General features: G+C 42.3%; 1 protein-coding gene across 2 annotated transcripts in view; it reads right to left on the reverse strand.

The window, feature by feature from the left end:
- LOC144320789 (contactin-associated protein-like 3) overlaps nucleotides 1-12791 on the reverse strand; it is a 197480-nt gene that overhangs the window by 47411 nt on the left and 137278 nt on the right. For both annotated transcript variants that reach the window (XM_077909755.1, XM_077909750.1), the window contains exon 12: nucleotides 11297-11416. In XM_077909755.1, coding sequence (XP_077765881.1) covers nucleotides 11297-11416 — 120 coding nt within the window. The remainder of the gene's footprint in view (nucleotides 1-11296; nucleotides 11417-12791) is intronic.

Here is a 12791-nt window from a genome sequence, read left to right on the forward strand (position 1 = left end):
GATGCAAAGTAACCTTAGCTCTCAAGCATGAGGAGAAGGACCACAGAATGTAAGTGACCAGCACGATGGAAAAATACTCTACGGTTTTTTGCTGTAGTTTGAAGCACAAATGAGATCTGAGGAAATTAATTGTAATGAGGGAAAATTTTAAACAGGATTTTTGAACTGTTGAATTAGACCACATCATATCATGTTCATCCAGCTCAGTGGAGCCTTTCATTTGTACACAAGTAGGGAGGCTGTGAGTGGCTCCTGGCCTGCCATTCGCTTAGGCAAATCAAATTAATTTGATGGTTTGGTTGGGTAGGCAGGATGTAAAAAAATAACACTGATTCACCATATCATATGACATCCTAGCTTTTCTTCATTTTGCCAAATAATATCCACTTTGCAATTTGCAACACTTCCTACACTGTAGAACACACCTCTGAACCATAACAAGGAGTCTTTTAGGGGAAAACAGGTGGTTGAATAGAAAAAGAAACAGATCTGTATTTTACACATTCAAGTAAACGTGAATCCAAAGCATTTCTGCTATGCTCATTTTCATCTCCCTGAGAGAAAAGAAGAAAAAAAGGCTTCTTCACAAAAAACTTGATGCCCATCTACTTGGTGGGTCCGTCATTCATGAGCTGGAAATTGATCTCGCGGGAAGGGAAGGCAAAAATCCCTTTCCTCACAGATGTCTTTTGAAATGAAGTCCCAGTTGGGTCCAAACACCACCTCTTTGGAAATGAAGCCAGCTGCCTGCATCTCTTCCAATGGAAAAGGAGTGCTCAGGTTCATAGAAGAGGAGGAAGGCAGCATGCCAGATGATTGGACCCATCACATCCCGCCTGCAGGTGAGGAACTGGTGGAGGAGGTACACTCCCAGGGGCACACGTGGGCAGGGTGATGGAAACAATAGCAGGCATCCCTGGTGCCACGAAGATGATGTGACCACCACACTGTACCTCTGAAAGGGACAACCCCAAGCCTTCTCAGAACTCCACTGTGTTACTATCCAGAGAGAAACCCTACAGCGGGTGGCTGCCATCTGCTATTCGGCCCAATCGTCCTGCTACACAGAAAAGGAAAGCCTAGCAAAACTCACGTGGCCAACTTCAGGAAACCATATAAATTCACCACACATTTCTGAGCAACCCAGTGGGAGCCACTGGGCTTTCTGAGTAGGTCAAGTTCTCCAAGACCGCTGAGGTCCATGATCTTCCTGGAGTGCCTCATGCACCTGAGCGTTCTCCTGTATTTCAAATGAAAACACTCCAGGGGGGGCGATAGAACTAGATCATGTGTGCACACGGGGCTGGTGATAGCCAAGTGGCTGCCGTGAATGTCCAGTGGCTGCCCCGAGGAAGACAATGGGTGGCTCTTATCTGCCCCTGCCCGGGATCTTGGAGGCACTGGCCCTGCCATGTTGTCTGTCTGCCAGAGCCAACGATGACTTGATGTCTGTGTTTCACCAAGGGGAGGGATGACTCCTCTAAGCAGGCAGCCTCCAGGTCCTGCTTAGAGGAGGCCCAGAGGTGCGACCTTCTCAGCCTCACACCTTTGGGTCCCTTCTCATCAATATTTGCACTGGGGCCCTTATAAGGGCTGTCGTTCTGGCCATAGTTCTGATGCCATGAGCTTTTCATGATTTACTTCAATATTTGCCACACAAACAAATGCTCTAAGACATAACTAGATACTCCCCAAGAGGGTGTAGCTGCTTCACGGCCTCCTTCTCTTGGGATTTCAGAGGATGATCTTTTCACTTAATAGGTCACACTAAATGCAGTTTTAAGTGTCTGCTCAGTCATTAGTGCAGGCATCTGCTATTTAACATGTAAGGACACTTACTGAACACGACTTACAGTCTCTTGAGGCAACAGATACATGTGGTTGGCCCTGCGCCTGGCACCTCCCAAGAGCTCAATTACCGTGAAATGTCATTAGTGTCTCCCCTTGCATTGCAGCCCACCACACAGCAAGATAGCAAAATAATTCCCTCAGAGTGGAAACCGTGTATATGCTTAGAAAATTAGATATGGACAGAGAACAATGTCATGGTCAATGAGAGAATATGGGTTATAATTTGTGTTCTTGGAAAAGTCAAAAAAACTCTCTGAGCCTTCAAATCCATAGTTGGTAAAGGGGGAAAGTGAACCAGGGAACATCAAGATTGAAAACTATTGGGCAGCCCGGGTGGCTCAGCAGTTTAGCGCCACCTTCAGCCCAGGGTGTGATCCTGGAGACACAGGATCGAGTCCCACGTCAGGCTCCCTGCATGGAGCCTGCTGCTCTCTCTGCCTGTGTCTCTGCCTCTGCCTCTGCCTCTCTGTGTGTGTGTGTGTGTGTGTCTCATGAATAAATAAATAAAATCTTTTAAAAAAAAGAAAACTATTGTTCTGGCCATCTTCAAATGCCAAGGCAGTTAACCAAGCATGAGACTGGCCACGTTGCAATCTGAGTTTTATATTTTTATTGTTCGTCAAGACTATGTGCCTGGTTCATCCACACAGGCAGGGATGTGCTGTGTGGCTGATGAGAGCAGGAAAATGAACTTTTCTGAAACACGGGTGTTTTCTCCCCTTTGAGAGCAGTGACGGGACCGGCTCTAGAAGCTTTGCGTCACCACGCATGCTGGGCATGCCTATTTTGGGGGCTACAGGAAAGCTGCAGGAAATCAGCCAGAATGATGACCCCTCAGTGGGAGCAGAAAGGATTCTTTCCAGGCGAAAGCCAATATAAAAGTGACACAGGGTTATGGTGTATGGCAATCATCAAAGAGCAGCTCTTCTCTCTCTCTCTCTCTCTCTCTCAATTCTGACATTTCAACATTATATAATTTCCTGTAAGAGATACTATTTTCAAACAAAACTTGCCACACATGACGTCCAATGATGCCATGCTTACTGCCAACCTCAGTTTTCAAGAGCAAAGAAGTGAACAATGAAATCACAGCTCTTCCCAAGCAAAGAAAAATAAATACTGCAGCAGCTGTGCATGTACTCATGAAAGAAACTCTCCAACCCCACACTCAAAGACTCTTTTTTCTTTCTTTCCTATTTTTTAAACCAAATTTCCAACAAGTGTTCATATATTCAGGCATACCTCAGAGAAATCACAGGTCCAGTTCCAGACCACCACAATAAAGCACATACTGCAAGACAGTGAGTCAGATGAATTTTTGGGTTTCCATCCCTATAAAAGTTATGTTTCCACCATACTGAAGTCTATTTTTTTAAAGATTTTATTTATTTATTCATGAAAGACACACACACACACAGAGAGAGAGAGAGAGAGAGAGAGGCAGAGACACAGGCAGAGGGAGAAGCAGGCTCCATGCACCGGGAGACCGACGTGGGACTCGATCCCGGGACTCCAGGATCATACCCTGGGCCAAAGGCAGGCGCTAAACCGCTGAGCCACCCAGGGATCCCCCCATACTGAAGTCTATTAAGTGTGCAGTTGCATAATAGCATTATGTCTGAAGAAATGTACATACCTTAATTAAAAATACTTTACTGCTAAAAAAAATGCTAACTGTCATCTGAGCTCCCAGTAAGTTGTAATCTTCTTTGTTAGTGAAAGGTCTTGCCTTGATGTTGATGGCTGCTGACTGATCAGGGTGGTGGTTGCTGAAGGCCAAGGTGGCTGTGTCCACTTCTTAAAATAAGGCAACACTGAAGTTTGCTCCATTGATTGACTCTTCCTTTCATGAATGATTTTTCTGTAGCATGTAATGCTATTTGATAGTATCTTACCCACAGTAGAGCTTCTTTCAAACTATCAACTAAGTTGATGTAATATTCTAAATTCTTTGTTATTTCAACCATCCACACCCCCTTGGATCCCAACTCAAGAAACCACTGTCTTTGCTCATTCAGCAGCAGTGACTCTTCTTCTGTTCAAGTCGCATCCTGAGATTGCAGTCGTTCCATCCCATCTTCAGGCTCCACTTCTAATTCTGGTTCTCTTGCTGTTTCCACCACCTCTGCAGTGACTTCTTCCTCTGAAATCTTGAATCCCTCTAAGTCATCCATGAAAATTGGAATAAATTTCTTCCAAAACCTAATAATGTTGATAGTTTGATCTCTCTCCATGAATCATGAGTGTTCTTCATGGCATCTAAGATGGTGAATCCTTCCCAGAAGGTTTTCAAGTGACATTTCCCAGATCCATCAAAGGACTCACTATCTATTACAGCTATATAACCTTAAGAAATGTATTTCTTAGAAAAGAAGCCTTGCAAGTTGAAATGACTCCTTGATCCATGGGCTGCAGAATGGATGCTACATTAGCAGGCAGGAAAACAGCATAAATCTCACTGCCCAACTACATCAGAACTCTTATACAATCAGGTATATAGTCAGTAAGTGAAGATAATATGAAAAGAATCTTTTTCTTTCTTAGTGGGTTTCAACAGTGGGCTTAAAACATTCAGTAAACCATGGTGTAAACAGATGTGCTATCCTCTGGGCTCTGCTGTTCCATTTATAGAGCACACACAGAGTAGATTTACCAGAATTCCTAAGGGCCCTAGGATTTGAGAAATGATCAATAAGCACCTGCTACAAGTTAAAAGTGCCCAACTGCATTAGCCCCCACAACACAATCAGATTGTCCTCGAAAGCTCTGAACAGGCACTGACTTCTCCTCTCTAACCACACAAGTCCTAGATGACATCTTCTTCCCATGACAGGCTCTTTCACCCACACTAGCAATCGGTTGGTCAGCGTAGCTGCCTTCATTAATGATCTCAGCTAGATCTTCTGGATCACTTGCTGCAGCTCCTACACCAGCACTTGCTGCATCGCCTGGTACCTTCATGCCATGGATACGGCTTCCTTCCTTAGACCTCATGAACCAGTTTCTACTGGCTTCAGACCAGCTTCTTCCCCTCTCTCAGTCTTCATGGGATTGAAGAGAGTCAGTACCTTGCTCTTGGTGAGGCTCTGGCTGAAGGGAATGTTGTGGCTGGTTTGATCTTCTAGCTAGACCACTAAAATTCCTCTATGTCAGCAATAAGGATGTTATTACTATTCATGTATTCACTGGAGCAGGACTGTCAGTGTCCTTCAAGAACTTTCCCTTTGCATTCACAACTTGTCGAACCATTTAGCACAAGAGGCCTCAGCTTTCCAAATGCCTTCCTCACTAAACTTTAATCATTTCTAGCTTTTGATTGAAAGTGAGAGGCATGCAGCACTTCCATTCAGTTGAACACATAGAGACTACTGTGTTGTTATTCATTGGCCTAATTTCAATAGTGTTGTGTCTTAGGACTAGGGAGCCCAAGGACAGAAAGGAACAGAGATGAGGAAATGGCTACTTGGTAAAGTGGTCAGAACACACACAACATCTATCAGTGAAGTTCACGATCTTAGATGCACATAGCTCATAGTGCCTGAAAACAATCACAATAGCAACATCAAAGATCACTGATCACAGATCACCATAACAAATATAATCATAACAAAAAGTTAGAAATGTAGTGAGAACCACCAAAATGTGACACAGAGACATGAAGCGAGCAGATGCTGTTGGGAAATGGTGTTGATAGACTTTCTCCACCCAGGGTTACCACAAACCTTCAATTAAAAAAAAAAAAAAAAAAACAGTATCTGCCAAGTGCAATAAAGCAAAGTGCAATAAAATGAGGTATGCTTGTATTTAAAATAGCAAATGCAAACTTACAATATTCACAATATGTTTAATTAGCTGAATTACATCTCTCTCCCTCACTAGCCTGAAAGTCTATGAGAGAAGTTCATTCCGTCTTCTTACTCAAAGGCCATGTGGCACTTGGAAGCCCACAGCATAGCGGTCAAGTGGGGGAGTTGAGTGAATGAATGCATGCATTGAATGGTCGACCAGAAAGGGAGCTATTTGGTTGTGCTGAGACAGGAACTGCTGTAGGAAGACAGAAGTGAAAGAAACAGAAAATCTATAGGAATATACAAACATAAAAAGCATACCAGGATGGCTTTACTGTTGCCTATTCCATAGAGTGGTTTTTTTTTTTTTTTAATTAATGTGAGCTATACGTAATGCAACTGTGCTGTCTTCTGTTAGACCATGATGCTCGTTGGAGGCCAGCTGCAATTTCTATCACAGGAAGAGGGCTGTTTTAGGAACACAGTGGCTTGGTTTGCATAGCCGTGACTGAGTATGTGGTCACAATGAGTAAGAAGTGCTGAGTTATTGACATACTGAGTCAATGAATCAGAATCTGAGTGGGAAGCGGGCAGGTGCACAACAGACCCAGTCCTCAGCTTGTTCATCAAGCCCCCTGTTGATTCGTTTGAACCTGATGTGGAGCCACTGCTCTGACTCAATCCCATCTCCTCCTCGCAACAATTGTTCCCATGGTGCCAAGTCTGGGAACCAGTTTCTGGAGCCGAACAACTATAAACATAGAAAAGGACAACTGCACAGTGTTTCAGGTGGGCACACACAGCCCTCCTCTCCCAGTGGGTAGAGCCATGGAGTTCACATCTCTCATTCCACCACTAAAGAAATTATGTTCCACTTCTGCTTAGAAATGGATCGATCTGCCAACAAATGGCACAAAGAGTCCATTCAAAAATAGCTTACTTTTTTGTTTTGTTTTGGTTGTTTCTATACTAAAAGTACTAAACTTTATGCAGAGTATATCCTGGCCCTAGATTTTTGAAAGCTAAGGCTATAATCTTAGCCATTGGTTTAGAATTTCTTTTTGTATGTTTCTCCAAGTGTTAGAATTTGTTTATAGCAGTTAAAGAATACTTCATTGTCCACAGTCATTGTAGCATCATGGAGAAGGAGAACTTCACACCAGAGATATTTCTAGGCTTGGGGAAGAAGACCAAGATCTTAGTTCTTCCGCTGTCAATAACAAGGTTTGTTAGAAGGCACCTCATGTGACCCTGATCAGTAAGGACCATTTAGATGTAATTCTGGTTCATTCCTGTCTGTAGTTCCCCAGGATCACTCTGGATTTTTTTAAACTTTTGATTAAATACTTTGCAGTGTAGCTGCTGGAAATATTTGTTGTCTTTGGATGGCCTCTGCATTTCTCTGTCTTTAGCACATTGCTTTTCTTATGGCTTTGTGTTTCGTAAAAACACTTGGTATTTAACAGTATTTGGAAATCCTCTCTATAGTATTTTTAAGTCTTGCTCCTCATTCTGCTGTGTGTGTGTGCGTGTGTGTGTGTGTGCTCTGTTCCATCTCAATCTTAATTCATGGAACTTTAGGGCATTTATCTCATCACATCAAGTAAGAATATACTGACTTCAGAAGTTTTCTTTAATGAGAGGCAACTATAAACTTCTCTAAAAAAAAAAACCTAATCACCCAAAAGATCCTGTGATACAATGATCTGTACTTAATGCTTGGTCATTTGCAAAGCAATACGAAGACATACATAGTTATTGGATACTTCACATCAACTACTATCTAAAAATAAAAACATACAGCAATATCAATCATTAAATTATTACCCATAATTTTCATGAATTCCTACTCACATACATACATGTGCACAATGTGCACTTTACAGCTCTTAAGACTTTCCAAAATTAAATTAGAGAGTTTAGAATATATTTAACTCACAGAATCAATGCCTTAGATATTATCTTAATGTATGCAAACAATTCTTATTGATTTTGTGGGTGTAGTAGTGGATTATTAAATTTCACCCACAGCCACCCATACAAATGGGAAAAACAGGACAATTGCCAGAACAGAAAAATGAACAGTGGCACCAAAATTTTACATCTGCGTTGGTTTTATTTCTCCATTCTGTGATGCCCTTTGCTCCCTTTCCATTTTAATTATTGTAGAGACAGAGCAGCCTGTGCACAGTCAAACCGAAGAGCCTCGGCTTCGTGGGGGTGGTTTCTAAATCTGTGCATACATTAGAATTTCTTAGGAAGCTTAATAAAACCACAGCTTTTCCTGGGATGCTGCCCCAGAATCTGGGTCTAGAGAGAGCAGAGCTTCCCATTAATGGACAAGTGTGTGGGGACCCCGAGGTGCCCTCTGTTGCAATGGGATCCTGGACAGTGTCCACTGGTGACAGTAAAGCAAATGAGAGCCTGCTGGTCTTTTAAATTAATTTGTAAAGTCACTCTCCAAATATATTTTTAGAAGTTTGTATTGCCAAGGATGTCGTAACCACCCAGTGGGCTTTTGGATGACACATTACACTTGATTTTATGACTAACAAACAGGTCCTCACTAACTAGACAAACAGCAGGCAACCCAAACTTCATGTATTCACTACAGGAATGCCAGTATTCCGTTTCAGTCATGCTTCCTCCCTGCTGATAAAATCTGCACCTTCTTTCCAAAGAAAGAAGGATTGGATTCTTTGGAATCCAATTCGTTTGGATTCTTTTTTTTTTTTTTAAAACAGGCTTTTTTTTTTAAATTTTTATTTATTTATGATAGTCACAGAGAGAGAGCGAGAGGCAGATACATAGGCAGAGGGAGAAGCAGGCTCCATGCACCGGGAGCCCGACGTGGGATTCGATCCCGGGTCTCCAGGATCGCTCCCTGGGCCAAAGGCACCAAAGGCAGGCGCCAAACCGCTGCGCCACCCAGGGATCCCCATTTGGATTCTTTATATCCAACATGGAAGGTTTTCTAGATGCCTGTCTTCTTCCAGCCACATCCCATCCACTGGTTCGGACTCTGATTTCCTCTCCTCTGCTCCCACCTGCCCTGCAGCCCCACCATCTTGGCTCAACTACTGGAGCAACCCGCTAACTGGTCTCCTTGCTCCCTCCTGGCACAGCATGGTGGTTAAAGACCCAAACTGCCCCACTAGTGTGAGACCTGGACTTTCCAGGACTTTCCAGCTTTGTGACTTGGATGAAGGCACCATCTGGTCCTTCCACCCCTATTTGTTCAGCACACCAGACTCCCTGTGGCACACTCCCTCTGCTTTAAGGCCTGCTCAGGTTTTCTCAAACTGCTTCTTCTGAGCAGGTTGGCTCAAACATAACTTGCAAACTGAGTGCTTTTCTGATTCCTCTATTTAAAATTGTGACCACCCACTTCCATGGTCGATGCCCCTGTCCCCTCCTGTATTCAGCTTCACAGCACCTGCTGCCTTTCAACATGCCACAAACTCCATCAGCTGCTCTTCGAGGTAGGGTCTTCTCGCATACATGCACACCATACCAGGGGAGGGAATGTTCTACTCTATTCCCTGCTGCGGTTACGGCTGTTCCCAGCACAGAGTAGATTCTGAGGACATAGGTGTTCAATGTTGTTAGAAACTTTTTTCAGCTCTTCAGTTTTGTGCCTTTACCTGGACATTTCTTTGAGTCACCCGGGGGAGGAGAATGATTCACATCCTCAGCAGACAGTTTGCAAGACCTTCATCTTCTATATAAATTGACCAGGAGGGTTAACCAAGAGATTTCACCTCTTCCGTCCTATATGTAGAGGCTCCTTTTTGCCTCAAAGATTAAAAAAAAAAAAAAAATCCTAGCTTATATATCATCAGAGGGCTTCCTGTATTAACCAAAACAGCTGAGCATCTGCTCTTACTTTCTTTTTGTACTTTGACGATAACTACTCTTCCCTCTGGTTGTGGGTTCATTCTGAAAAGGTAGCAGCAATGACAGGCAATCAAAACACATCAGTTATGTCATGAAATTAGTCTTAAAACAAATGTCTTTGAACCAACGGTACATTCCAAAGGGGCTTTATAATTATGCTGAACGAAAGCCTCCTGGTGAAGCCAAGACCACGTGTCCACTTGTGATGATTAAAATATTTTTCTTTTATTATAACCATACACTGCAGACAATCAGGCAATTAGCTGTCTGTTATTCCTCTTGGCAGCAAATGTCTTTTTTTTTTATAAACGTGACCTCAGCCTTACCAACCCTGCCAACAGTTAATTATCAAGAAAGCAGCTTCAGTCATTGAAACCTTACTCATCTCTCAATGTGCCAGCTGGGATCATTTTCACTTTTCTATGGATCTTGAAATTTTTTCAACGTATAAGGAACTTTGCTTATAGGACAAAATATATGAAAATCTTTAATATGTCCTAGACTTCCGTGATAATTAAGCACGTGGTTGATAAAAGTAGAAAATATTATTGGGATGCCAGCATCTTTATTTAGCTTTTTTTTGTTCCTGGCATTCAATTGAGCCATGATAATGCCAGGAAAACAAGGCAGAAATTGAAAAAGTTAAAGGCCTGTTATAACCACTGGTGCCCAGAATATTTAAAAAGATCCCTTGGGCCATTTCCTCACATAACTTTACTTATCACACATCTTTCAGTACAGGTGAGTCAATATATTTATGTTTTGGTCAGTATCTATGATAAAATGTTTGTCCCAAAACCCCCAACAGCCATACATGTGCATCCAGTACAATGCTTGGAGGACCTTCCCATTTTCTATATAAACTTTGAGGGTAATTTTTGGGCTGGAAGGTATAATTGACAATTCAGATAAAATCATTCGATTAACCACTGCCAAAATGCTCAGATTCTGTGTCATGTATGAAACGGCCGTAGATATAAAACCTGCATTCAGACTTTCAGCTAGTCACAAACCATCATCATAAATTCACCCATAAATAACTCCTTCCTTGTAGAAATTCCATCCCAATCAGGATGACATGAAGTCAGAGCAAAGAAAGAAAATTATAACCTACTCATGGTTACCTTAGAACTACAGACAGCTGACTCTTTTCTGGCCAGTGTCTCAGAGTTTGCAGGGCCAAATTCTGCAGTTGTCCAAGTACCTGTTATGTCCACACCACTGGAGTAGCACGGAAAGTTTCATGAAGGCAGGTTGTTTCCTTTCTGTCAGTGAAATGTTATGTGAGTACATTCATTTCCTTGACAGGAAAGACCCTTTGAAACCCTAAAAAGTTGTTAATGGCAGCCAAGAAAGAAGTATAGTACTGGTTCTGGCATAGTGTGGACTGGACCTCTAAGTCACCCTAAGGATGAGACCTGGGGTCCATGAACGCAGATCCAGGAAGTGGCTGGGTCAGGGCCACAAAGCCATGAGGAGAAAATGTGACTATTGACACACACCATAGACACAGGTGTAAAAGAAGCATTAGAATCAGCATCAATTCTATTAGGGCAGCTGTCATTCGCTACGGTGGAGGCACTGATCCTCTGCAGAACCAGTTTATGACATTCCTGTATCTGGCCACCACATACAACTGGGTTTCTGGGGGAAATGAAATATTACTTATACACATGACTCTATGAGGTAAAACCTCTTGGTTTTGCACATAGCAACCAATTACATGAGCTTAACTGTCACAATAAAGCTTATTAGCGTACCTGTCATGTTGCAATACACAAGAGCAGGTCCCAGCGGGCCACTTCCATCTGAATCAATATAGTAGAGCCCTGAGGAGTTTCCTCTGTGCTTGTGGGCTTCACAGGACTGCTCGTACAAAGCTGCAAAGGACAGGGATCTCAGACAGGGGCTGCAATTGTATGAATCCCAGCATGTCATTAATGATGGAAAACTTTCCCCAGTGACACTCATTCTCTCTTGTTCTTGGGGATGTTTTCTCTAGGGGAGTGTCCCCTGTTTCAGTCAGGCAGCATGAAGACTCTGAAGCTTGCAGTGAAAGATGTTAAGAGGTATCACTATGTGGATCTGAACCCTGCTTTGTCTAGAAACAAGATTCTTTCCAAAATCATGATAATTGGACTCATGTCTACTTCTACTCTGCCGTATAATATCTAAGGAACTGAAGTGCACTGGCTTTGTCTCCCTGAGTGATCTGTTATTATGTAATAACCACGTTGATGTATTAAAGTACTCAGTAATTATATCCTCTGTTTACTTAAAACAATCTACACGTGCAATGCATTGTTTTCCAGGTGAGTTTTATAAATCAGCAACTCTTCTTCATTCAAATTTTAAGGTGTGTTTTAAAAATAAATTTCCTTAAATGCTTTGCAAATGATTATTCAAGAAAACTGAAAGTCAAATATATATATATATATATATATATATATATATATATATATATATATATATATAAAATGTCTCTTTGCAATTTCAATGTATCCTGATTCTTAGTTGAATTTTTTAATATGTGAAATAAATGTTTTGCTATCACGAGGCAAGTGATTAACATCTGCAGATGATGGACTTAATTAATGTTCAGAATATGTTTAAATGACTAATCAACTGAGTAATACCTCCCATGTGCATCACTCATTTCCTTGACAGGAAAGACCCTTTGAAAACCTAAAAAGTTGCTAATGGCAGCCAAGAAAGAAGTATAGTACTGGTTCTGGCATAGTGTGGACTGGACCTCTAAGTCACCCTAAGAATGAGGCCTGGGATCCATGAACGCAGATCCAGGAAGTGGCTGGGTCAGGGCCACAAAGCCATGAAGTAGAGTGATCCTAGTAGGGACAAAGGGTGCAGAGTGGGGGCTAAGAATTGATGCTATTCTACACTGAGTTATCCACATTTTAAAACTCTGCCTATTGGGATCCCTGGGTGGTGCAGCGGTTTAGCACCTGCCTTTGGCCCAGGGTGTGATGCTGTCGACCCGGGATTGAGTCCCATGTCGGGCTCCCGGTGCATGGAGCCTGCTTCTCCCTCTGCCTGTGTCTCTGCCTCTCTCTCTCTCTCTCTCTGTGTGACTATCATAAATAAATAAAAATTTAAAACTCTGCCTATTTCAAAGAATGAAGAAAATCCTGGAGAAGGGGAGGGGTGGAGCAGAGAGATTGTTTTTCTCCCTTCTCACAGAAGAAGATCAAATGTTTGTGTGTTCAGGGATTTTGCAAAATAAAACATTCTTTTATA

The sequence above is a fragment of the Canis aureus genome, chromosome 1 (genome assembly GCF_053574225.1).
Source record: "Canis aureus isolate CA01 chromosome 1, VMU_Caureus_v.1.0, whole genome shotgun sequence".
Classification (NCBI taxonomy): domain Eukaryota; kingdom Metazoa; phylum Chordata; class Mammalia; order Carnivora; family Canidae; genus Canis; species Canis aureus.